Raw genomic sequence first — 25923 nt, 5'->3', positions numbered from 1 at the left:
CAAGGCCAGCTTGAGCAAATTCCAGGACAGTCAGGACTACACAAAGAAACCCTATCTCGAAAAACAAAACCAAACCAGCCTTTTCAGAGAAGGGAAATAGCCCACAGGTTGGAGGTCATCCTAGTCCTGGCAACAGTGCTCCTGTAGTGGGAGGGGAGAGGCAACTCAGCTTCCATTTAGTGGGCAGGTGGTTCTTCAGTTTTTATGAATCAGGGAGCAAAAAACAAAAACAAAACAAACAAACAAACAAAAACCAAACCAAAATATCGAAGTTGGGGTTAATGGTTGGGGGGGGGGAGATTCCCGCTTGAGTAAAGAACATCTGTCAACAAGCCCCAGCACGCTGTGAATCTCGCCTGCAATGCCAATACTAGGCGATAGGCGGGAGGAGGATCACAAGTTCAAGGCCCTCAAGCTTACACAATCGGTTCTAGGCCAGCCCAGGCTATCTGGGCTATGTAAGATCCATTCTCAAACAAAACAAATACCCGAGGACCACAAAACCAAGAATCCAACACCCAGTAATTCTTCAATAAAAGAATCACTCCAGACACTCGCAGGTCGGCGAAGAAGACGGCGACTGCAGCGTGGGAAGCAGACGCGGCCTGGCCCTTTAAACCCGCGTCGGTTTTCCCTGACGTCAGCGGGCGGGCGCAGCCCTGCTGTTTACCGCGGCGCGGCGCCTGGTGGCCCAGAGTTCTGCGCCTCGTCCGCCGCCCTTAAAGGGCCCGCGTCCGGGAAGCCTCCGGTCCAGGGCCACCGCCGCCTCCGCTCTCCCGGCGCGAGCAGACGCCCGGTCTCCGGCCGGGCCGGGCCGGGCCGGGCCGGGGTTGCGGGTCCCCGCCCACGCGAACTGAGGTCCGCGTGAGGCCCAGGAGCGGCTCCAGGGAGTGGACGCGTCCTATCTCTGGCCGGGGTTAAAGTTCTGGTCCCGGTGAGATGCTGGAAGCTGCTGCGGCAGCCGCAACGCGCCGGGTCGCCGTCCTGTCGCCAACCCCCGCCGCTCCGGGCCATGTTCGCCCGGCGTCTGTGCTTGTGCGTGCTCCTGGTGGTCGCCGTCGAGAGCCACCTGGGGGCTCTGGGGCCCAAGAACGTCTCGCAGAAAGACGCAGAGTTTGAGCGCACCTACGCGGACGACGTCAACAGCGAGCTGCTCAACATCTACACCTTCAACCACACCGTGACCCGCAACCGGGTGAGCGCGGGGTCCCCCCTGCCACAGGGCGGCTGAGAGGGTGGGTGCCCAGCCTGGCCCTGATGCCACTCCTGCCCCCTCTCCGCCAGCCTCCGAGCCACCCTCCCCGTGCCCGGGCCTTGTTTCCACCAGCTTTCCCTGCAGTTTCAGCTGGGCAGCTTGGGACGTTCCCTGCCACCAGCTGTGATCCCGGCAGGTCTACCCTGCTCCCTACCCTGGCTCGCAACCTGAAGCTGTGTGAGGTTGGGGTGAGAGGGGAAACTGGCTTCTACCCGGCTTGCTCAGACAACAGGGAGGTGAAGGAGGCAGAACTTGCCTCACTCAGAAAGCCAGCTGGCCTTGTAAGTTGACGATGACAGAGATAAGGTCCTTCGCAAGCAGAGTGGCAAGAGAAAAGGGAGTTTGTTTCAAGCTCAGAACTGTCTGACTTCTTACTCATTTCTCCCAGTAGTGAAAGTAGAAGGCAGGCTTAGCTGGGCCCAGGCAGAGCGCAGCCTGGGAGAAATGCTCGCTGCCTGACTGTGTGGCCTCCTGCCCAGCTAGCTCTCTTGCTCTCTCTCCAAGACCAGATCTGGATTGACTGGGAAGCAGTGGGGTTTAGAACGAGGCATCTGGGGTTTTCTTGGGGATGGGGAGTAGGAGTTTGGTTTCTGGCAAGCCAGGATCTACATCAGAATCCATTCCCTGAACTTTGACCTCTTTTTCAGCCCAGTATCCAGCGGTCTTCCTAGAAGTGGCCCCCTGCCCCATGGGGGGAAATGCTAACCCTAGGTTTGGTTTCAACAGCCTAGGAACCAGTAACATTCTTGTGATTTGTCGCTTTCAAACTCTCACTCTCCTGTGTGGCTTCATCCACAGCAAAGAATGGGTTATTTAGAGGGGAGAATTGAGGTTCCAACATAAAGCCACTTCACAGCTTAGCCCTTGGTCAGAAATAGAGATGCACTCTTCACACTGTTCCTGCCTGCCCCTCCCTGCAGGGCTCTGGCCTCCAGAGCAGTCCTGGAACCGGAGCTTCTTGCTGGTTTCCTAGTTCACAAAGAGGAAGACTGAGGACAGACACTTCTTGCTCTCCTCTGTCAGTGTGTGCACAGGCACGTGTGTGTACACGTGTGCAAGTCCATGCGTGTGCTGGTGGGCTATCTCGGAACCTCCTAAGGGCTCTTCTGCGTATCCTGCAGTTGTCTCAGACCCGCTGCTCCACAAACCCACATCTTCCGAGAGCCAGCAAGCCTCCCCAAGCCTCATCCCTCAGTGCCAGCCCCTTCTAGAGACAGAGCTTATTGCCACACAAGGAGAAGCATAGTGGTGTCCTGGCTGGCCAGGATGGATGGATAGCACAGGGCATGCAGTCTGTAGAATCATGTGTTTGAGTGAGAGCACTTACTTGTCATCTGCAGACTGAGGGCGTGCGAGTGTCTGTGAACATCCTGAACAAGCAGAAAGGGGCGCCTTTGCTGTTCGTGGTCCGCCAGAAAGAGGCTGTTGTATCCTTCCAGGTGCCCCTAATCCTGCGAGGGCTGTGAGTAGGACCTGGGGATGAAGGGAGGGGCGGCCTAGCCAGGCCTTGCAGGGAGCCTCACCCAGAAGAGCCTTTTGTTTCTCCTCCCTTCTCCCCGAGCCGTGTCATGAGGCCAACTTGGTTAGCCCAGGGCTTGGGAGGTATGGGGACCTGATAGAAAGAATTGGAACCTCATTTCCCTACAGTGCCAGGCTGGCTGGGGCTAGTCACACCCTCTCTGTGTTGGACCATAGGTATCAGCGTAAGTACCTCTACCAAAAAGTTGAGCGAACTCTGTGTCAGCCCCCCACCAAGAATGAGTCAGAGGTCCAGTTTTTCTATGTGGATGTGTCCACCCTGTCACCAGTCAACACCACTTACCAACTCCGAGTCAACCGCGTGGACAATTTTGTACTCAGGTAATCGGGGTAGAATGAAGGCACCATAAAACCCGAGTTTTCTTTCAATGAGTTGGGAGTGACTGGACTTCTTCTTTGCCCTTTAGGACTGGGGAGCCATTTACCTTCAATACCACTGCAGCCCAGCCCCAGGTAAAATCCCTTGTCTCTTAGCTTGGCATGGTGGCGCATGCCTTTAATTCCAGCATTCAGGAGGCAGAGGCAGGTGGATCTCTGAGTTTAAAGCCAGCTTGGTCTACTTAGAGAGTTCCAAGCCAGCCAGGACTACACAGAAACCCCATCTCAAGACAGTAACAACATGGGCTGGAGAGATGGCTCAGAGGTTAAGAGCACTGACTGCTCTTCCAGAGGTCCTGAGTTCAATTCCCATCATCCATATGGTGGCTCACAACCGTCTACAGTGAGATTTGGTGCCCTCTTCTGGCCTGCATACATGCAGGCAGAGCGCTGTGTATATAATAAATAAACAAATCTTAAAAAAAAAGACAGTAACAACAACAAAAAGAAAATTGGGGGCAGACTTGAACATGAGAACGTTGGGATTACTAGGACCAAAGTTAATCCTAATCCAGTCTCTGTGGAGGAGCTCTTGGAGCAACTGTATGGACAGACGGCAAGGACAGTGCAATGATAGGGTCTGGGTGTTGTCTTTCCCACTCTGCCTCTCAGGCACTGCCCTGTGTGCCCAGCTGAGGAGTAGGAGATCAGAGCTCAGGGTTCTGCAGGAGTGGGCTACTCATGGTCAAGGCTCTGCTCTCCAGGTAGCTTCATTGCCTGAGCCAAGAAGGTCCTGGCGTCTCCTTTGTAGGAGACTGATCCCTTCTGAGGGGCAAAGAGAGCACGCTCCTGAGAGAGCACTCTCCCCACCCTTCCTGTGTTCTCAGTACTTCAAATATGAGTTTCCTGATGGTGTAGACTCTGTAATCGTCAAGGTGACATCCAAGAAGGCCTTCCCCTGCTCAGTCATCTCCATCCAGGATGTCCTGGTAAGTTGTCTCTCATTTTATCTTCCACCAGAAAGTAATTGGGATATTATAAAAAGGGGCCAGAGCCCTGTTCCCTATCCATCTGCCTCTTCCTTCCTTCTCCTGTAGTGCCCGGTCTATGATCTAGACAACAACGTAGCCTTCATCGGCATGTACCAGACTATGACTAAGAAGGCAGCCATCACTGTGCAGGTAGGAAATGTCCTTGGCCTGAGACATGGAGCTGGCTGATGAGCTGGAGGCGTCTCCATACCTTGCACTTGTCTTTCTACCCATTCCTGCCTTACACGGGGGCTTCCTAAACTTTCCCACTGTTAACTTTGTGCGTGAGAAACTTCTCCACTGAGCCATCTCACTGGCTCTTAATTTTGTTTTTTGATTTTTTTTCTTTAATCTGCAAGGGATTTTATTGGGAAGCAATGTGGGAGTACAGGCCAGATCTGCTACAAGAGAACGTAGAGGTTTACTCAGAAGCAGCATTCTTATTTCGTCATTGTCAATGTTGAGGGTGCCACTTTGTATAAGTGTACAGAACAAAGTGGCAGAAGCATATTTAGGGTCATCTTAGGTATTGTTGAATTCTTGCTTTAGCAACACCTATACTAAAATTGGAATGGGATCTGGAGAGATGGCTCAGCAGTTAGGAGCACTGGCTGTTCTTCCTGAGGACCCAGGTTCAATTCCCAATACCCACATAGCAGCTCACAACTGTCTGTAACTGCAGTTCCAAGGGATCTGACACCATTATACCAATGCACATAAAATAAATTAGAAATAAATAAAATTGGGCCGGGCGTTGGTGGCGCACGCCTTTAATCCCAGCACTCGGGAGGCAGAGGCAGGCGGATCTCTGTGAGTTCGAGGCCAGCCTGGTCTACAGAGCGAGTTCCAGGACAGCCTCCAAAGCCACAGAGAAACCCTGTCTCGAAAAACCAAAAAAAAAAAAAAAGAAAGAAATAAAATTGGAACTGTTTAGTGATTAGCATGGCCCCGGAGCAAAGATAACATGCAAATTCGCGAAGCATTCCATATTTTTTTCAGCATTCCATACTTTAAAAAAAGAAATTGTTGAACATCTTATCCTAATCCTAAGTCAGAAGTCATCGAGTCCTTTAGCAACGCAAAACAGTTTTTTTTTGTTGTTGTTTTGTTTTTGTTTTTGTTTTTTCGAGATAGGGTTTCTCTGTGGCTTTGGAGGCTGTCCTGAATCTAGCTCTTGTAGACCAGGCTGGTCTGGAACTCACAGAGATCCGCCTGCCTCTGCTTCCCGAGTGCTGGGATTAAAGTTGCGTGCCACCACGACCCAGCTGCAAAACAGTTTTGTAAACCAAACACCCTACCTAACACAATCCAGTCCTAAGATGTACTGATTATTCTCACGTGTTTGTCTTCTTTTCTGTTACTAAATCATTATGTTTCTACCAGAGCAGAAAACTTGGTGTGTGCAGGGAACACATGCAATTCAGAGTGTACAATAATAGTCCAGCATCCAACCTGGGTTTCAGACAGTGTTCCTGGACTTGATGTGGTGTGATAGCATGCATGGTACAAAGTACACATGTGTGTTCAGAACCAAGGCTAGGTGACGTCACTCGGTAAAGGGGTGAGTGCTTTTAGTGAGTACTTGGATGCAGGATGTACTTGATTTTGAATAATTTTTGGTTGTCACACATTCAGAAGCCTCTTAGTGTTCCTGGATTCTTCACCACCCCCATACTCCATTTCTGCAGTTTTGGGTTCTCTGATACATGTGAGTGGAGCCATCTCTTCTGGCTGGGGCCCCAGACAATCTGTGTGGGCCACATGCTCATTCATTTGTTCACCTGGCTAGAGTATAGGTACAGGTTTAGGCTCGAGCCCTAACTTCACAAAGATAATGGCAGTATCTCTCCTGTGGGTATAGCTCAGTGGTAGAGCATCTGCCTGCTGTTTGAGAGGCCATGTATTACACCCTCACTCAGCATCACAGAAACGTGAGGGAGGGGGATCTTTGCAAGAACTGTGTAAATTATGCATAGGAAGAAGCTTACAGCATCTGGTCCAAAGTTCAGATTCAGAGAAATGACAATGGTCATCACTGTCTTTGTCCTCTTCCTTCTACAGCGTAAAGACTTCCCCAGCAACAGCTTTTATGTGGTCGTGGTTGTGAAGACCGAGGACCAGGCCTGTGGGGGGTCCTTGCCCTTCTATCCTTTTGTGGAAGGTATGTTTCATGCACTGCCTAGGGATGGGTCAGGCTCAGTGGCTTCGAAGGAGACATGAGTTTGGGGCCCTAGATTCTCTGAGGCTAACCCTATCCAAACAACCATTTCTTTTCCATTTTGACATTTTACTTCCAGATGAACCAGTGGATCAAGGGCATCGTCAGAAAACCCTATCAGTACTGGTTTCTCAAGCTGTCACATGTAAGTGTGGGTATCTGAAAAAGATGGACAAACGTCCCTGCTTCTTCCTCAGATCCAGGAAAGCGTGTGCTCTTTGAATGGGAAGGGCAGCAAGGACCCTCCTACCCAGCAGGCACTGGGATGGAAAGGAGTGTTCTGAGCAGGTGCCCAGCCAGAGAAATTCAGATGGTAGATCCCAGTGTAATATGGGACAGGGTCCACAGCCAAACTCAAGAGCATTTACTCCCTGCCGCTTAGCAGCGGAATCTCCGTCCCGTCAGTTATAGGTTTAGCCTGAATTAGAATATTGGGCTCTTAGTCAGTGCTCAGCAGTGTCTGTTGAGTTTTTAAATGGGGTCCTTTCTAAACTGAAGAATATAAGATCAAGATAAGGAACTTGGCACAGTGGCACACTTCTCTTTACACCCAGCAGTTGGGAGGTAGAAACAGGAAGATCAGCTCAGACTCATCCTTGGTTATATCATGAGTTGAAAGCGAGTTTGAACATGAGACCTTGTCTCAAAAAACCAAAACACAATAAACAGCAATGAAAACAACTGGGGCTGAACCTGGCAGTGGTGGCGCATGCCTTTAATCCCAGCACTTGGGAGGCAGAGGCAGGAGGATCTCCGTGAGTTCGAGGCCAGCCAGGTCTACAGAGAGAGTTCCAGGACAGCCTCCAAAGCTACAGAGAAACCCTGTTTTGAAAAACCAAAAAAACGAACAAGAAACGCAGACTAACAACTGGGGCTGGAGAAATGGCTCAGCTCTTACAAGCACTGACTGCTCTAACAGAGGGCCCAAGTTCTAATCCACAGCATCCACATGCCGCTCACTATCTGTAACTCTAGTTCCATGGGATCTGATCTACTCTTTTGGCCTTGATAGGTACCCATGTGATGGTGCACTTACACATGCAAGCGAAGTATTCACACATAACAAACAAAAATAAATGCATCTTTTTTTTTTTCCTTTTTGGTTTTTCGAGACAGGGTTTCTCTGTATTATTTTAGAGGTTGTTCTGGAACTCACTCTGTAGACCAGGCTGGCCTAGAACTCACAGAAATCCAACTGCCTCTGCCTCCCGAGTGCTGGAATTAAAGGCATGCGCCACCAACGCCCGGCAATAAATGTATCTTTTTAAAAAGGAATTGAAGGCTGGGTGGTAGTGGTGCATTCTTAAATCCCAGCACTCGGGAAGCAGAGGCAGGCAGATTTCTGTGAGTTCCAGACCAGCCTGGTCTACAAGAGCTAGTTCCAGGACAACCTGCAAAGTCACAGAGAAACCCTGTCTCAAAAAACAACAACAACAAAAACAAACAAACAAACAAACCCAAGAAATTCTAAACCCAGAATACACACTAAGTAAGTAAATGAAGACCAAAATAAGGGATTGTGCTAGAAGGGAGAGCCACCTCTCCTGTGGCGTATTTACTCGATACTAATTGAGCCGTTGTGGATGCTAGAACTACAGCTCTTAAGAAGCCCTGAGGTGGGGGCCAGGAGGGCTCTGTAGGGTTCTGAGAGCTGGGATGAGCAAAGGACGGGTCACTCTGGGAATGTTCAGCAGAGAAGGCCACCTGAAGGCCCCACCTCTGAGCTGGAGTTGGACGCCAATGTGGCGTTTTGTAGAAGTAGGAGAGAAAGTTCTAGGAAACAATATGAGTAGATGGGCTCATGCCAGTGTTTGGTGTATTGAGCAATAGCAAGGTGTTCATGCTGGCTGGGCATTGCCTTCAGGAGAAGAGGAACCAGATGCCCATGGCCCCTGGGCATCCAGAGGCAGCGTGGGAAGTGCTGCTGTGTTGTCACTGGCTCACCTTCTTCCTCTTTCCCTCCATAGCGGAGGCATATGTTGGTGGGATGCTCTTTTGCCTGGGCATATTTCTCTCCTTCTACCTGCTGACGGTGCTCCTGGCCTGTTGGGAGAACTGGAGGTGAGCCGGGACTGCTGGGCTGTTGCTGCTCTAAAGCGGTTGGACGGGGGCACGGGAGAGAGAATGTGGTGGGATCCCAGCTGGCCCTAGGGTAGTCTTAAATTGTCTTCAGGGGTGGGCAAGACAGGTACTTGTTGGGATCTGTGGTCCATGGACTATTTCTTTGTAAACATGCTTGTCCCATCATTCCTTCCCAAGCTAGGGACTTCCCAAGCTTTTATTCCCCGGTGTGGGAAAAACCCAGGATTCAGGGTTTATATGGATCGAGAGGATAGAAGGAAGGTTAGGCTAGCCTAAGTCGGTCCTCATCCTGCCTCGTTTGTCCTCTGAATCCCTGCAGGCAGAGGAAGAAGACTCTGCTGGTGGCCATCGACCGAGCCTGCCCAGAAAGTGGTATCTCCAGGGGACAGGGAGTGGGTGGATCTGTTGTGGGGAGATGGGGAGCAGGACTGGGGAAGGGAAGGGTCAGAGGAGGGCAGGTCGGTGGCTTCTTCATGTTCAGCCTGAGAGTAACGTTTCACAAGAGGAAACAGCCTGGGGTCTTGGCTCACCCCTTCATAGACAATCTGGAAACTGCCCTCTGGTTTGAACTGGTGGCTGGCCTGCCTCAGGCAGTGCAGCTCAGTCTCAGGTGGTTAACTTTCCATTCTCTCTCTTTCCCCCATCACTTCTCTCTGTGCCTTCCCTCCTGCTTGGACCTCTCTCTCAGCTTCTCTCCTTGGTAAGCTCCAGGTGCTATGGGCAGAGGAGCTGCTGTCCGGGGGAGGAAGGTGAAGCATAATCTAGGGAGGGATTTAGGCTCTAGATGTCATTTTCCTTGGTGGCTTAGATATGCTTCCTTGACCATCGCCTCTCAATTTCTTTCTTTTTTTTAATTAAAATTCTTTTTAGACAAGATCTCATTCATAGCAGTCTTGTCTTAGCTAGGCAAGTGCTAGGATTATAGATACGGGCTGCCATGTCCAGCTTGTTGCCACTTTTAGGACACGGGGTGGCATGTCTGCTTGGAATGATGTAGTTGTGGGGTGAGGTGTGTTGGGATCTGCGTGCGTTCTTACTGCTGGCATGGCTCCTCTGTGGCTTTCTCTTTCCCCGGCTCTAGGCTTCCCTTTGCCCACAGGCCTAAGTGGATCTTGACTTCTCATTGCAGGTCATCATCGGGTCTTGGCCGAGTCCTTTCCTGGCAGCGCCCCTTATGAGGGTTACAACTATGGCTCCTTTGGTATGTGTCAGAGTCAGGACTGTATTTGCCCATGCCCAGCCACAGCTTCTCCTGCCTCCTCCTGTTGGCCATGCCCTTGCAGCTGCTCAGGGCTCTCTAGGAAAAGATCTGGAGTCTCGTTCTGAGGCCACTCCCACCTGCCTCACCACCTATCCCCACCTGCAGAAAATGCATCTGGATCCACTGATGGGCTGGCTGAGAGCACGGGCTCAGGGGACGTCTCTTACGGTTACCAGGGTGAGTGGGCCAGGTAGTGGGGTGTGCTGCAGGGCTGCTGTTGACTAGGTGAAACTTCCTGGGGGGCGGTGCCTCTCTGCCAGATGCTGGAGCCAGGGAAGGGCTGCTCTTCTGCCCCTTGTTCCTCTCTTTCCTACTTGGCCTCAGTTCCCCTGTAACTTTCCCTTTCCTTTGAAGGGCACGACCAGTTCAAGCGGCGCCTTCCCTCTGGCCAGATGCGGCAGCTGTGCATTGCCATGGGTAGATGTGGGGAGGGGGTAGGGCTGCCCTGCCAATCAATTCCTGCCAGGATGGTCGCTCAGTGGAGCTGGCCATCCCTGGGGCCAGAAAGATGCTTAGTGCATGGCTTCCCTATCAAGTGCCACCAGTGCCAGCCCATGTGTCTTCTGAGGTAGACAGGCACTGGCCACCAGTAAGATGTCCTAGTTCACTGTCTTCTTGTCAGTGTCCTTCCTGCCTGGCTTGCTGGCCAAGGGATCCTGGGGTCTGGGTATCACCTTCTGGCCTTTCGGGGCTTTGACCAGTGAGGTAACAGGAGGAGGTTTGTGAAGGCAGGAGATGAAGACAAGGATGGGTGCTTTTTCTCCTGCCATTTCCTATAGCTAGGGCTTTAACCCAAGGGTGGCCATGGCGTGTCTTCTCAGAACTCCACAGAACTGGGCACCTTTTAATCTGCATGATTGGCTAAGTTCAGTCCTGTACTTGTGTCTGGGGTCCACTCAGTGTCGTGGCCTGGAAAGCCCTAGCTCAGGGACCAGAGCCAGGGGTGGAGCAGGGCTGGAGTCATTCCTGTTCAGTGGTCTCTGGCAGAGCTCCCCATTGGTTCCTACTGAGTTAGGAGTGCATCTCCTCCCGGCATCTGAGCTACCAGCCCTACTGCTCTGAGCCTTGACCCACAATTCACCTCTTCCCCGTTGTTGGATAATTCTGATAGTTGCTTCTGATGGGTGGGGGCAGACCCAGTGTTTGGTCCTACTGGCCCACACCCTTTTTCTTTGCCGTTCCTAGACCGCTCCTTTGACCCAGTGGGTGCTCGACCACGATTGGATTCCATGAGCTCTGTGGAAGAGGATGACTATGACACATTGACGGACATTGATTCAGACAAAAATGTCATTCGCACCAAGGTTTGACATACATGGCCTGGCGATGGTCAGGGGTTTCTGGAGGAAGGGACCCTATGTTGAGGCCACACCCAGCTTGTTAGTTGTGTCTCTGGCTTGTTAGAGAAGCGAAGGGAAAGAGATGATCTGGGGCAGATAGGATGAGCTCTAGGAGAAGTCAGCCTGACTTCTAGTTCCTTCCAGACTAATTGGGCAAGCCCTCTTGACCTAATTAGCCACAGAAGTGGGGAGCTCCAGAACCTTGTCGACTGAATTGTGGCTTGTCTGAGGGAAGCCCCACGCATCTACCCTAACCTGGGTGGCAGGCATTCCCTCAGGTGCTGGGTAAGTGAGGCTCATTCCTGCTTCTCCTCAGCAATATCTCTGTGTGGCTGATCTGGCACGAAAGGACAAACGTGTTTTGCGGAAAAAGTACCAGATTTACTTCTGGTGAGTGGGCTACACAGACAGGGAGTCCTGTAACTACAGGGTAGCTTCTTGGGTCCTACCCACCTTACCACAGCCCTCCCACCCCTCAGGAACATAGCCACCATTGCGGTCTTCTACGCCCTTCCTGTGGTGCAGCTGGTCATCACCTACCAGACGGTGAGAGGGCGAGGGTTGGAGCATCTGTCTATGATTGCCTCACCCTATAGAACCATTGCAGGCAGAGGCTGCTGTGAACATAGGTCATAGGTCAAGGAGCCAGCTTTCAGATCCCAATTCTGCTTTTGCTGTGAGACACTGGGTTTCTGAGCAGTTTCTTCATCTGTAGATTGGGGGCAAAATGAACCTGGGGTGGGGTCTACAAAATGAAGGTCACAGGACTTTGTGTCTCCCCCCCTTACTGTGAGACGCATATATAAAGAGGACAATGGCAGGTGTCTGTGCCACCTAAAGTGCCCGCGCGCACACACACACACACACACACACACACACACACACACACACACACACACACACACACACACACACACACACACACACACACACACACACACCAAGCAAGCAAGCCTGGGTACTGTGTTCACATGTCAGCAGGGCTGGTACTGTTCTTGATATGCCGGTTGGAGGAAGGGTGTATGACACGGGTTCCTTGCTGACTCAGGCATGTTGATAGCTTTGCACACCCGTCCCCACAGGTGGTGAATGTTACAGGGAACCAGGACATCTGCTACTACAACTTCCTCTGTGCCCACCCACTGGGCAACCTCAGGTGGGGATTGTGCTGGCCTAGGAGTGGGTAGGGAAGGCAGCAGTGATCAGCGCAGGGTGGGGCCTTGTGAGACCTGCTGGCAGCAGAAAGGGAAGGCCCTGAGTGTAAGCTAAGTGCCTGACTTGTGGCTTCTAGCGCCTTCAACAACATCCTCAGCAACCTGGGGTACATCCTGCTGGGGCTGCTCTTCCTGCTCATCATTCTGCAGCGAGAGATCAATCACAACCGGGCCCTGATGCGAAATGACCTCTATGCTCTGGTAAGCCAGCCACTGACCACCAAGGCCTCCACCTGACAAGCTGACATTGTCTAATCCAACTCTACTTGTCTATCCTGCCCCTGCCATGTCCGGTTCTGCTCTACCTCGCCCAAGTCTGCCCTGCCCTGTCCAGATCTGCCCTGTCCTGTTTTGCTCTGCCCTGTCCTGCCCAGGTCTGCCCTGCCCAGGTGTGCTTTGTTCTGCCCTGCCCTGCCCCGCCCCGCCCTGCCCTGCCCTGCCCAGGTCTGCCCAGGTCTGCTCTACCCTGCCCCGCCCTGCCTTGCCCTACCCTGCCCCGCCCTGCCCTGCTCCTGCCCCGCCCTGCCCAGGTCTGCCCAGGTCTGCTCTACCCTGCCCCGCCCTGCCCTACCCTGCCCCGCCCTGCCCTGCCCAGGTCTGCCCAGGTCTGCTCTACCCTGCCCCGCCCTGCTTTCCCTTCTCTGCTCAGCTGTTCTACCCTGCCCTGCCTTGCACAGCCCGCCCTGCTACCCACTCACCGCATAGCCCAGTGCCTTTCCTCCTCCCTTCCGCTTGGGTCTCCTGTCAGGGCCCTCCTCCCACCTCACTTCATCTCCTCTCTGTCTCCCTGCAGGAGTGTGGGATCCCCAAACACTTTGGTTTATTCTATGCCATGGGCACAGCGCTGATGATGGAGGGACTGCTGAGTGCCTGTTACCACGTCTGCCCCAACTATACCAACTTCCAGTTTGGTGAGTGTTGTCTCCTGTCTGGTGGAACCTCTACCGTCCCAGGTCACCAGCTGGTAGGAGCCTTGCAGGCTGGCCTCTGAGTGCAGCTTCCCATACTAGAAAGATGGCCAGGTAAACCAGGCAGTGGTGGCGCACACCTTTAATCCCACATCTCTGTAAGTTCCAGGACAGTCAGGGCTACACAGAAACCCTGCTTTGAAAAAAACAAAGAAAGAAAGAGAAGATGGCCATTTGTCCTGCCTCCTCTCCAGTCATTCCTACAGAGACTGAAAAGACAAAACCCACAGGAAACTCTTCCTGACTTCAGGGTGTTCATATACCAAGACCCTCAAACTAAGTTGTCCTTAACCTCGGGGAGGCTAAAAAGTGGTATGATTCAGGGGGCAGTTAAGGGGCTAAAACACTGACCCTCCAACTTGCTCATAGCATTCCAAGGCTTGTCCGGGCTGGGAGTTCTGTGTGGAGTCCCTCTGGGTGTCTCTTTAGCTCACGCCCTGTTCCTACCCAGACACCTCATTCATGTACATGATTGCTGGCCTCTGCATGCTGAAGCTCTACCAGAAGCGGCACCCAGACATCAACGCCAGCGCCTACAGTGCATATGCCTGCTTGGCCATTGTCATCTTCTTCTCCGTTCTGGGCGTGGTGAGGGCCTGGTCTACTCTACATGCCCCATGGGAAAGGCACATGCATGCACACTTGTCCTGTCCTCCACTGCTAAAGAGGTCCTGCTTCTCCCCTAAGGGGCCATCCCAGGTCCCTCATAATTACAGCCTAACCTAACAGCCTGTCTTGTAAGAATGCAGACAAAGGAGGGCATGGGAACAGCTGCCCTCAGCAGCCCTCACCCCACATTGGGGGCTTCCCCATAGGTCTTTGGCAAAGGGAACACGGCCTTCTGGATCGTCTTCTCTGTCATCCATATCATTTCCACCCTGCTCCTTAGCACACAGCTCTACTACATGGGCCGCTGGAAGCTGGGTAAGGTCATGCCCAGGGCAGGGTGTATGAGGGTGTGGGGGACCTTGGGTACCTGGACACACAAGGGACCTTTGATGTCTTGGGTGGGGCTGGAGGAGTGGCTGGGTGGGAAATTGAGAGGACTCCTTGACACTGCTATGCTGTGAAGTACCTGGCTCCTCTCAACCATGCAGACTCTGGAATCTTCCGCCGCATCCTCCACGTGCTCTACACAGACTGCATACGGCAGTGCAGTGGGCCTCTTTATACGGTACCTGCCCAGCTCTCTAACCCCTACCTCCTCTGACCCCCTCCTCCCTATGGGACCAAGGTGTGTCAGAGAACACAGGGTAGTGTGGGGACAGGCTGACTTGAGTCTTCTGCCACTTGTCTCCCTGTCTCTCTTCCCCCTCTCAGTCCCTGTGTCTCTGCTTCCCTTCAGGACCGCATGGTACTTCTGGTCATGGGCAACATTATCAACTGGTCTCTGTGAGTGTGACCATTGGCTGTGGAGTCAGCTGGGGACAGTCAGCCACAAGCTGACTTAGGGGACTAGAGACAATTTTGAAGTGTTGCACATAAAGAATGGGGGCTAAAGAGCAAGGCGTCAGTCCCTGGGCATCTAGAACACAGTGAGCCTCCAATATGATGATGAGGCTTGGTGGGGTGTGGGCAGAAGTGAGCCTCCTCCTCCCCCGACTCACTCTCCCTTCCAGGGCTGCGTATGGACTCATCATGCGCCCCAATGACTTTGCCTCCTACTTGCTGGCAATTGGCATCTGCAACCTGCTGCTTTATTTCGCCTTCTACATCATTATGAAGGTGAATGGGAAAGGCTGAGCTGCTTCAGTCATAGAGACAGTGGGTCACTGAGAGGAGAGAGCCGTTCTGTTCCTGTGTCTATGACAGGGAGGTTTGGGGGGTGGCTTGAGTCTCTTGTATGTACCCTTGGGAGCCACCTGCTAAGCAAGAGCTCTGCCACCGAGCCATGCCCCAGCCTGAGTTCACTGAACCTGTGACGGACCAGGCTTCTGAGGTGCCTCCCAGTGGCCTTCCATGTTGTACAGTGTGAGGGATTGCCCGCCCACACAGTGCCTTTGTTGGCTCAGGGATATGGGTGTGTGGACACCTAGTATTAGGGTGGATATTGGACAAAGACACAAGGCTGCCAGAATGAGACTTGGTTGGGTTCTGTGGTTGAGCCCTGTAAATCTGGGAGGGACCCGGGTAAGAACACGAAGGTGGGCAGAGGCCTGGCTGACAAGCGCATGCTCTCCCTAGCTCCGCAGTGGAGAGAGGATCAAGCTTATCCCCTTGCTCTGCATCATCTGCACCTCTGTGGTCTGGGGTTTTGCACTTTTCTTCTTCTTCCAGGGACTCAGCACGTGGCAGGTAAGTAGTACCTCCAGGCTTGTAGCAAGCCAACCTATGCAAGTTTTCCACCTGTGCCCAGGCCTTTCCTAGTGACTTCTTTCTAAGTCCCCCTGATCAGCGTGTCAGCATGGAAAGCTGGGCCTGCTACCACAAAGGCAGCTGAGTCTCAGAGAGGTCAAGTGATGTCCCCCAGGGCATAGAGCCAGTGTGTGACAAATGTGGTTTTCTTATTGCCTCAAAGGACACCTGGTGTGCATCAGTCTATCAATCTGTGATAGAAATGAACATGTCATGCCAGGCAGTGGTGGCGTACGCCTTTAATGCCAGCACTCGGGAGGCAGAGGCAGGTGGATCTCTGTGAGTTCGAGGCCAGCCTGGTCTACAGAGTGAGTTCCAGGACAGCCAGGGCCACAAAGAGAAACCCTGTCCAGAAAAACAAACTAGGAATATAACATGGCCTCTGCCTATACAGCATTGAATTCAGTCTAGTTCAAAAGAGACACTTACAGCTCATGTCTGTTTTTTTATTTAGGGCCAAGTATCAAAACTGTGCCCTTGCACATGCTGAGTACGTGCTTTGCCACTAAGCCACACCCCCATATCTAGTTCTTGTTTGACATGAAAGACAGAAGCAAGCAAGGTAGTGGAGTGTGCAGGAGAGAGAAGGGTGAGGCTTCTGAGTTAGGCGACCTGGGAGAGTTTTCTGGAGGAAGCAGGCTCTGTTCTTGGTCATAGTCTCGTGGATAAAGCTATGTAACCCAGGCACTGTCACCTGAGCAATCACAGAGGTTGGAATGACCAAGGCAACTTTGATGTGCAAGAACACACTGATTTGGGAGCTTGGCAAAGACCCGAGCACAGCATGGGGTCAGACTTGTCTCGGTCTGTGTCCTCAGCACAGGCTGTTCCAGACATAGGGTCAGAAAATGTTTGTGGCATAGAGGTGTGGGTAGAGCAGGGAGGATCTGGAGTGTCAGCCATGGCCACTGTTGTCTGGGAACAGGGCAGGGCCTGGTATAGTACTTGGGGTAAAACTGCCCTGAGGTCACTTGAGCAAGGCCAAGCCCCAGCAGGCAGTGAGCTGGGGCTTCTGAGTGGAAGCTGTGTGGTAATCCCAGCTCTTGCTCATGCTATAAAGAGAAGACTGAAGGAATGAGCTCCTGGGTATTAGAGAAAACTTTTGTTAACAGTAGGGGGTGAATGAGGCTCGAGCCAGAGCAGGGTGCTTCCTGCCAGGGAGGGGGGATGCCGTGGAGTGGGGCAGGGGTGGGTTTGGACCTGGCCTCTCCAGAGCAGTCAGTAGGCTGCTGGCCCTGTCCCTCTGCCAGAAAACCCCCGCAGAGTCCAGGGAACACAACCGTGACTGCATCCTGCTTGACTTCTTTGATGACCACGACATCTGGCACTTCCTGTCCTCCATTGCCATGTTTGGGTCCTTCCTGGTATGTGCGATGTACCTGGCCTGAAGGTGGAGGGGAGGTAGGCGGCCCCTCCTTCCCTGTGCCTGACCCTCCGTCCACCCTCAGGTTTTGCTGACATTGGATGATGACTTGGACACCGTACAGCGGGACAAGATCTATGTCTTCTAGTAGCGTCCTAGGACCCAGGCTTCACCTCATGGAGCCCTGAGCTCCTCTGCATCACCTGCCAGGTGCCACCATAGCACCAAGGGTGTGAGTCCCAGCTCTGCTGCCCAGGCTGCCCAGTGTTGGATCGCACGGCAGGACTTGGAGAATCCAGCCCAGGCCTGACTCAGGACAGTTGCTTGTGGCACTGAGCCTTGCAGTTGCCTCTGCTGTGGAAGAGGCCTGCTCCCCATTCCCCAAACACTGGCCAAATTGCTGCTTTCTTCTCAGTGTTGGGTCCTCCCCAGGACCCTTGTCCGTCCATCCGTCTCGTCTGTCCACTGGCTGTCCGTTTGTTCCTTTGAAGAAGGAAGGCGGGAGGGCAATGCCCTATCCCATTTCATTCTCCCTCCTCTCAGCGTAGGACCCCCAGCCTGCCCTTGCTCTCATGCTCTGCTCTAGAACCCTGGTCTGGTGCCTGATTCTCTGTCCAGCACCAGGACCCCAGTTCTCTCTGGGTCTACAGCTGGCTCTATCACTGCCCACTCTGGCCTGCCAGGATGGATGCAGGTAGGAGACTTTGGGGGCTGGTGTCAGGTTTATGGTGCTAAGGCCTGCAAGGGCCTAGGTACAACCCTGCCCCCTCTGCCCTGAGCTTGGAGCTGGCTCCTGAGCAGTGAGTCAGTCCAGCTGGAGTCTGATCTAGGGGCTGAACTCGGAAGTCACTTCTCATCCCACCAGCCGCCAGAGTGATGCCAGCACTAGGGTTGTTGGGAAGTGGCAACTCCCTGTCCCCTTGCATACCCACAGTCCTGCCAAGCCCCAGCTGGGGACCTCTCAGTGCCATCGACACTGCCCAAGAATGTCCAGAGGCCATGGAGGAATGGTGCCAAGCACACAGCCCCAGTGCCTGTTTTAGAAAGGGAGGGACATGCCAGGTCCCTGTTTGTCCCTGGCCCTGCCTCACTATAGGACTCAGGGCTGGCTTCTGAGTTTCTGTCCAGTATTCAGCCGAGTTCTGTGTTAGTCACATGGGCCTAAGAGCCTTGGTGTTTACATGGGGTCACCCAGCTCTAGGCCCTGGCCATTCTGGTCCGTTTCACTCCACCAAGTCCATTCCAGATGCCAAGGGGGTTGGGATCCTGGAATGTATTTCATTCTGTCCACCATGTTTTTATAGCTCTCTGGCTGGGAGAAGAGGCAGGTCTGGTTCTTTGTTAAATAGCTCTGTTCTAAGTCTCCATGCTATGGTTGCAATTCTGTCTCTATGAATGAGTGCATTCAATAAAGACAACCAGACCTGGGCTCTGGGCTCTTATTCTTTGGTTGGGTGGTACAGGAGTCTCTCTGAATTTGAGGCCATCCTGGTGAACATAACAAGTCCCAGGACAGCCACAGCTACACAGAGAAACCCTGTCTCAAAACAAAACAAAAAGGCTGTTCAGGATCCAAGAGGATGGAATTACTATTTAGATCTCAGCAAGGGAGGGTGGGATTTGGAGATCCTGTCTGGTGAAGTCAGGACATAACCAGTGTCCAGGAGTGCCCCGGATGGCAAGTGTGGTCTTCTCTGGGGGATCTCCAGCTTACTGTTTGAGTCTCCCTTCAGATGCCACTAGGGGGTGCTGTAGCTCTGTGCAGCATGCTACTAGCTCAAGTTAGCCAGGCAGGCTCTAGTAGGTGGAGCTTCTGACGTTGAGCCTCCCCTGCCTGCTGGGGGGCTAACTCTGTCTGAGGATCCTTCCCCCCCTTTCTTCCTCTCTATCCCTTTCGTGAAATTACCAGAATTGGGGGCGGAACACAGAGTCTCCACTAAAGTCTTACCTTTTAAAAAAAAGTTACACTATTTATGGACTGTGTGTGACTGTGTCTGTGGCATAGCATATATATGCAGGTCAGAGGAGACTTGACTCTATTTCCACTGTCTGGACTATGGAGCTTGGACTCCGGTCATCACTTGACAGCAAGTATCTTTAACCACTGAGCCCAGTCTCGCCATTCTTCCCCTGTCCCCTCGCAAGACTGCTTGTGGCTAGATACAAGGAAGACGTGAGTGAGGGTCCTTTCTGGGATGATAAAATCTTCCAGGATAGGGTCTGTTTTGAGTAGAGGGAGAATGACCCTGCTTTCTAGTCCTCTGGCCCTAGTATCTCTAGGGCCTCAAACACCCTATTGTCACTGCTCTGGATGGGGCCAACAGGGTTCACTTGCTGCTGAGCTCTCAGAGCCCACCCCCAAAGGGTGTGGCATCCTCTCCAGCTCCCACACCAGAGGACAGGAGTGCCCAGGTTCTGCCACTCAGTGCCCTTGGGAAGACCACTCTGAACCTCAGTTTTCCCAACTGTCAAATGGGGTAGAAACTCCAACCTGGAGTGTAAAGGAAGGCAAATTTTTTTCTTGTTTTTATTTTTTTATTTTAAAAACGATTCTATTTTACTAAAATATCAAGCCCCCATTCCTTCACCCTCCCATCCTCCCATGCCCCCCACCGACTCCCACCCGCTCCCCAAGGATAGTGAGGCCTAAGGAAGGCATTTGTATAGTAGTGCCTGGCACACAGCCAATCTGCAGTCAAAACTAGTTTTCATACCAACTGGAGTTTAAAGCCCTGGAACAGGGTGGATTTGTCCCCTGCAAGTTTGAGGGATCCCTAGCCCCCTAGGACATTCCTCTGTGAGGCCAGGCTCTTTAGAGCACCTTTTCTTTTCACTCTCATTGGACAGAGAGCTAAGAGCAGATCCAAGTCGGAGTAGCAAGGAAGGCTTTCAGGGTCCTGTCCATAAAAGGCTTTTCCCGCCACCCTCAGCACCGCCCCTCCCGCCCCAGCAGCATCTCCAAAGCATGCAGAGAATGTCTCCGGTTGCCCCCGGCAGACTGCTCCAACTTGATGTCTTTCCCCAAATATGGAGCCTGTGTGGAGTATGTGGGGCGGCCGGGGGTGGGGAGCCCAGTGGGCTTCCTTAGGCAGGAGGGGCGCTAGCGGGGGCCGGCTGAGAGGTGACATCACTGCCTTGGCGCCCTTTAAACCCCTCACCCAGCCGGCGCCCCAGCCCGTCTGCCCCAGCCCAGGCACTGACACTACTCTCCTTCAAGCCCAGGAACGACCAAGCCTTGTAAGTGCGTGAGTGACAGGAGCAGTAGGGGGGTGTGTGTCATCAGACAGAGCTGGGGTCTCTGGCAGCTGGGGCTCCCCTAGTCTCTGGCTTGGTGGGTGGAATAGGGTCCCCAGAGTCCCTTATCTGTTTCAAAGTAGTCAAAAAGTCTGGCTAAAATTCCCAGGGTGATCTGGGGAGGGGGAGTCAATGGGGGAAATTGTTGGGGTGAGAGGGAGGCTCCTATTTCAGCAGCTGGGCTGGCTCCATCTCAGGATGTCCAAGAAGGTGAGTTTACTTGTCCTGGAGAGCAATGACCCACTGCTGGTCCCCAGGACTTACGCAGCCTAGAGGAGCCAGGAGATAACCCTGAGATGGTGGAGGTCTAGAGATTTTGCTTATTTGTTTGCAGTGCTGGGGATAAAATCCAGGGTATCATGCCTGCCAGACATGCAATCTACCACTGAGCGACAGCCCTAACCCCACAGAAGTTAAATGCTTCAGAGGAGGCTGAGATAGGACCTGCTTTCCCGTGGGCAGCTCTGTTCACTGCAGAGGGGTGACATGTAGAGGAGCTTTGGAGCTATGTCTGAGCAGGCCTGGGACCCCTAGCCTTTGCAAAGGGCCTTGGTGGTTCCACTTGGGGCTATTTAAAGGGTGGCAGTGAGATCTTGCCACATGTATGCAGTAGGATGCTCTTCTGGCTCCCTGGAGTTTAGGTGTGCCCTCAGGGATGCAGAGATGCCCACTCTTAACTGCTGTTTTGTGGTGATGAGGGCTGGAGTACTGTAGTTGGGTATACCCCTGGTTCTGCTTGTTCTTCTGGGTGCCTGCTAGTTGGAGGCCCCTTTCCACTGCCTATGCTCCCCATTTGCCTGCCAGAGAGGAAGGAGGACTGGCAGGAGCCATGGCCACAGGCATCTAAGGTGAGCACCATGAAGGTGTTGTGTTCTGCAGCCACTGTCTAGAAATACCCTGATGGGCTGTCAAACCTCCATCTTCCTACCCTTCTCCTCTCCCCACTGCCTCCCAGAGGAGAACCTGAGGGGATTTCCCCCCTCTTATTAGTGTTTTGTAGTTAGCGTACAAAGTAATGGGTTTTATTATGGCGTTTACACCCCTGACACACACACCCACACCCCCTCCCACACACACCATTGTATTTTATTATTTGCTTTCATGTCCTCACTTGGCTGCTTCTCCTCAAAGTGACTTCTTGGGACTTTCTACTTCAGATTTTCCACCAGGAGAGACAGGGAAGGAGGACGGTGAGGGGTTGGATTGAGTGGGTGGGGGGGGTAGGGGGCACATGTAACCCTAAGCCCACTTACAGATGTGGCTGGCTGCAGTGTGTACTCTTGGACCTGCAGTTCATACCGTCTGTTCAGAACTCCCTGGGGACTTGAACGTGCATGTGTGGACACCCTTCTCCCATGCTCCTCCCCCTCTAGTGCCCAGCCTGGGTAGGTGGCAGGTGAAGATACAAATGGTAGGGAATGGATGGTAGGTCAGGCACTTGTACCTGCCTGGGGCAATGGGAGAGAGGCTGAGTGGAGGCCTGGGGAAGGAGCGCTGCAGTCGCCTGGCTCCCTTTGTTTGGTGGCTTTGGTGGTTCTTTGTTCCAGCAGTTCCTGGAGAGGACACACACTGGGTATGGGAGGGACATAGCTGTTTACAGCTTCCCAACAGAAGCCAGTCCTTGAAGTCCTCCAGCTCCAGGTGGAAGACGGTGCTCCAAAAGCCATGTCCGTTGTGAGGACCCCGCCCCACTTCATCTCAGGGAAGTGGGGTGCCACTGGCTGGCACTTATATGAGTTTTTCTTTTTCTCTCAAACTTGGCGATGGGCTCAGATAATGCTTTGGAGAAGGGGGTGGGGAGTGGGGAGCAGATCACTGGTTAAGGTAACCTCCCACCCCACCATCTCAAAGAGCTCTGTAAAGCTGCAAGCAAGCCGGGCGTTGGTGGCGCACGCCTTTAATCCCAGCACTCGGGAGGCAGAGGCAGGCGGATCTCTGTGAGTTCGAGACCAGCCTGGACTACCAAGCGAGTTCCAGGACAGCCTCCAAAGCCACAGAGAAACCCTGTCTCAAAAAACCAAAAAAAAAAAAAAAAAAAAAAAAGCTGCAAGCAGTGTGTAGCTCGCAGACAGCATCTTCCAGCTCTCTGAGAGTTACATATTGCTCCCCAATGTCTCCAGGGCGGGGAGGGGGAAAAAGTCTCAACTTTCATGGGAAGGAGGTGGGAGGCTGGCCAACTGTCTGTTCATACTATTTTCCTTCCAGCCTGTCCTCTCTGAAGCCAGGGGTTGGCTTGGAAAGCTTTTCAGACACTGTAACAGATGGCATCCCACTTAGGGTGTCCCCTGTTGACAGGGTCTGGCTCCAGCCCTCAGTGTGTCTGTCCAGGGACCTGCCTGCCTGCTCTGCCCCTGCGGCCTTCCTCCTCCTCCACGTCTGGGTCCTCTGAGTGCTGCCAGGTATAGATAGGCCTTTGGGGCAGCAGCTGACAAACAGGGCAGGCTTCCCATGCTCTATGTGGCAGACTCTTGGCCCTGGGATATCTCAGGAGTCATCTGACTGCAGGATTCTGACTGGTTCCTCTAACTGCTGCAACAGCCAGAGCTTGTCGACATGGGTACACCAGTGCTCTTTCATTTAGGGCTCCTTGAGAATGCAGCTGCTTTGTGAGAACCCCTGGACATTGGTGGCTTTATCTGGTGGTTTTGTCAGCTGCAGCATGGGGGATGAACTTTGCTCTTCCAGCTTCTGGGTCAGAGGGTAAAGACTTGGTGGAAAATGATATCTAGACAAAGATACATGCTGGCTTAATTTGGGGGGACAATGTAGCTTCTGGAAGGCCTCTCTAGTGCCTTTCTTGCTAGTCTTGGCAAAGAATGCTCTAGCTAGGCAGACCAGGTGACGCAGGGCTTTAATTTCAGCTACTCTAAGGGCTAAAGTAGGAGTATCCCCAGTTCAAGATCAACCTCCTGGGCTAAGTAAGACATTGCCTTAAAACTATGAAAGCCAGGGGTTGCTAAAATAGTCCATAGGCCAAATGCAGCCTGCTGTCTGTTTTTACAAACAAAACTGTATTGGCACACATTGGTCATACGTCATCTAGGCTGTTTTCACACAATAGTAAAATATTTACTCTCTGGTCTTTTATATAAAAAGTTGATAGGCCAGGCGGTGGTGGCACACGTTTTTAATCCCAGCACTTGGGAGGCAGAGGCAGGCGGATCTCTGCAAGACCAGCCTGGTCTACAGAGCGAGTTCCAGGATAGGCTCCAAAACAATACAGAGAAACCCTGTCTCAACAACAACAACAAAAACCACCAAAAAAGTTGATAGACTGCCAGGTGGTGGTAGTGCACACCTTTAATCCCAGCACTTGGGAGGCAGAGGCAGGAGGTTCTCTGTGAGTTCAAAGCTAGCCTGGTCTACAAAGCAAGTTCCAGAACAGCCAGGACTAGACAGAGAAACCCTGTGCCGAAAACAAAAACAAACAAAGTTGACAGACCCTAGCTGTAGCCTGCCAAATATCTAGTATCTTGTTTTTTTGTGGTTCACCTTCAGCGAAGCCTTTGCAGTGAGTGGACAAACCTGGTCTATCTAGGTAATGCAGTGGTTTAGGGTGGCTGGGAACCCCTCACAGGGCTAAAGGCCTGCTTAGTCCAAGTGAAGCCAAGCTATTCCCCGACCCTTTGGTTTTCTCTTCTCCGCAGTCTGCTTTAGTTGTACCTCAACATGGCCAACAAGGGTCCATCCTATGGCATGAGCCGTGAAGTGCAGTCCAAAATTGAGAAGAAGTATGATGAGGAGCTGGAGGAGCGACTAGTGGAGTGGATTGTAATGCAGTTAGGCCCTGATGTGGGTCGCCCAGATCGTGGGCGTCTGGGCTTCCAGGTGTGGCTGAAGAATGGCGTGGTGAGTTGCACCCCGTGAAGGGGTTCTGGGGATGTGTGTACTACCCTGCAAGCTGTGGGGCAGATCCCCTGAGCTAACTTAACGTCCAGCTGTGTTCTGTGCCTGGCAGATTCTGAGCAAGCTGGTGAACAGCCTGTATCCTGAAGGATCCAAGCCAGTGAAGGTACCTGATAATCCACCTTCCATGGTCTTCAAGCAGATGGAGCAGGTGGCTCAATTCTTGAAGGCAGCGGAGGACTATGGAGTCACGAAGACTGACATGTTCCAGACTGTTGACCTCTTTGAAGGTACAGAGGAAATACAGCTGGAGCCAGTGGAGAGCAAAATTCTCAGGCAGGGAGAGGGAATATCAAGATGTCACAACTAGCTGTTGATGTGTGCATAGCAGGAACATAACAGGGTATGCTGAGAGCACATTTCAGGGGGACCAGCTTGGTGGTACAGCATTTTCCTAGTATGCTCAAGGGCCTGTACTGGATCCTAGACGAGTACACAAAAAAATATACCACACCACACTCCCAAGAGTTTAGTGTAGGGTCTCCTGAAGCCTCTTTTGATTTGGGACACTTGCTCTTTGTTTGACCATTTTTGAGTCAGCAGACCTTGCCTATACGGTCATGAGGTCCTGAAGTTGGTTCCCTGGTTACTCTTCTCATAGGCAAAGACATGGCAGCAGTGCAGAGGACTCTAATGGCTTTGGGCAGCTTGGCCGTGACCAAGAATGATGGACACTACCGTGGAGATCCCAACTGGTTTATGAAGTATGTGGCCAGTGGGCCCCTGATCCTAAGCTTTGGTCTCTCTGTGAGGTGGGGGGTGGCTTGGGCTGGTCAGCCATGGGTAAAAATCAGGTGCAGCAGGGCCAGGACGGTCCCAAGTAAGGCTTGGACGGGGGAAATGGGGTCTTACTTCTGGACTCCTGCCTTTTACCAGCATGTGCTCCAGCAGGCTCCCTACCTCCTGGGACCAGCCAAACTCAGAAAAGAAAGTGAAGACAAACAGAAAAAGAATGGGCTGAACAAGGTAGCAACAGGGATCAGAAAACAGTTGAGAACACTAAGTTCTAAGAAGTCTGATCCTGGTTCCTCTTCTTCTAGGAAAGCCCAGGAGCATAAGAGGGAGTTCACAGAGAGTCAACTGCAGGAGGGGAAGCACGTCATTGGCCTTCAGATGGGCAGCAACAGAGGAGCCTCACAGGCTGGCATGACAGGCTATGGCCGACCCCGGCAGATCATCAGTTAGAAGGGGAAGGCCAGCCCTGAACCTGCCTTTCCAAGATACCTGGCTGCAGCATCCTGCTTAGCCTCACCCACGCCTATGTAGGTTCTTAGCCCTGACAGCTTGGAGGCTGTTACTGGGCAAAGATGACTGTACATGGGCAGCCCCCACCTGTCCCCAGCCTCAGCCCAGCTTCTCACCCCAGAGCCACCACCCCTGGCCCCTGTTCCCAGTTGCACCCCCACCTCTACTGTCTCTCCCATCCTGGAGTAAGCAGGGAGAAGTGGGCTAGGGTAGCCTGGGTGTCGGCCAGCCCACTGTCCTTGGTAGCAAATGCCCTTTGAAGGAGACCCCGCCCAGCCTCTCCATCTTTTCCTGGAATATTTTTTGGGTTGAAATTCAACAAGGAAAAATATATATACATATACATCCATCTTTTCTCAGGCCTGGCTGGCAGTTTGTCACTTCCGTTACTATTCCAGGAAAGCTGAGCAGGGGGCAGGGGGCACCTGGGGTTCATGTCACTGAAGACTGGATGATTTTTTCAGGCCCCACAGACCCAGAGGTTTGCAGGAAGTGGGCTATGGGGAACAGGAGTAACCTGCTACCTGCGATATC

General features: G+C 52.7%; 2 protein-coding genes across 6 annotated transcripts; both read left to right on the top strand.

The window, feature by feature from the left end:
• The first annotated feature begins 695 nt into the window (after nucleotides 1-695).
• On the top strand, nucleotides 696-18372 carry Sidt2 (SID1 transmembrane family member 2). Of its 4 annotated transcripts, XM_013112943.3 has the most exons (28): nucleotides 696-1195; nucleotides 2596-2717; nucleotides 2951-3115; nucleotides 3202-3247; nucleotides 4000-4101; nucleotides 4210-4293; nucleotides 6205-6304; nucleotides 6441-6506; nucleotides 8329-8422; nucleotides 8763-8815; nucleotides 9132-9143; nucleotides 9573-9644; nucleotides 9810-9881; nucleotides 10059-10121; nucleotides 10890-11008; nucleotides 11361-11434; nucleotides 11524-11590; nucleotides 12127-12200; nucleotides 12336-12459; nucleotides 13052-13169; nucleotides 13678-13814; nucleotides 14042-14150; nucleotides 14324-14400; nucleotides 14572-14618; nucleotides 14846-14951; nucleotides 15411-15521; nucleotides 16832-16945; nucleotides 17030-18372. In XM_013112943.3, the coding sequence occupies exons 1-28, from the start codon at nucleotides 1013-1015 to the stop codon at nucleotides 17090-17092; spliced, it is 2574 nt and encodes an 857-aa protein (XP_012968397.1). In that variant the 5' UTR covers nucleotides 696-1012; the 3' UTR covers nucleotides 17093-18372. The 4 variants fall into 4 exon arrangements, with proteins under 4 accessions (XP_012968397.1, XP_005069526.1, XP_012968399.1 ...); XM_005069469.4 differs by lacking the exon at nucleotides 9132-9143; XM_013112945.3 differs by lacking the exon at nucleotides 10059-10121 and having other exon boundaries at nucleotides 697-1195.
• Nucleotides 18373-20033: 1661 nt separating this feature from the next.
• Nucleotides 20034-25738, top strand: Tagln (transgelin). Of its 2 annotated transcripts, none has more exons than XM_013112934.3 (5): nucleotides 20034-20181; nucleotides 23886-24087; nucleotides 24197-24374; nucleotides 24746-24848; nucleotides 25185-25738. In XM_013112934.3, exons 2-5 carry the CDS (start codon nucleotides 23908-23910, stop codon nucleotides 25327-25329), a joined length of 606 nt encoding a protein of 201 aa, XP_012968388.1. In that variant the 5' UTR covers nucleotides 20034-20181; nucleotides 23886-23907; the 3' UTR covers nucleotides 25330-25738. The 2 variants fall into 2 exon arrangements, with proteins under 2 accessions (XP_012968388.1, XP_012968389.1); XM_013112935.3 differs by lacking the exon at nucleotides 20034-20181 and adding an exon at nucleotides 22534-22637.
• Nucleotides 25739-25923: the final 185 nt, after the last annotated feature.

The sequence above is a fragment of the Mesocricetus auratus genome, unplaced genomic scaffold (genome assembly GCF_017639785.1).
Source record: "Mesocricetus auratus isolate SY011 unplaced genomic scaffold, BCM_Maur_2.0 Super-Scaffold_100022, whole genome shotgun sequence".
Lineage (NCBI taxonomy): Eukaryota > Metazoa > Chordata > Mammalia > Rodentia > Cricetidae > Mesocricetus > Mesocricetus auratus.
This window is presented reverse-complemented; position numbering and strand designations above follow the sequence as displayed.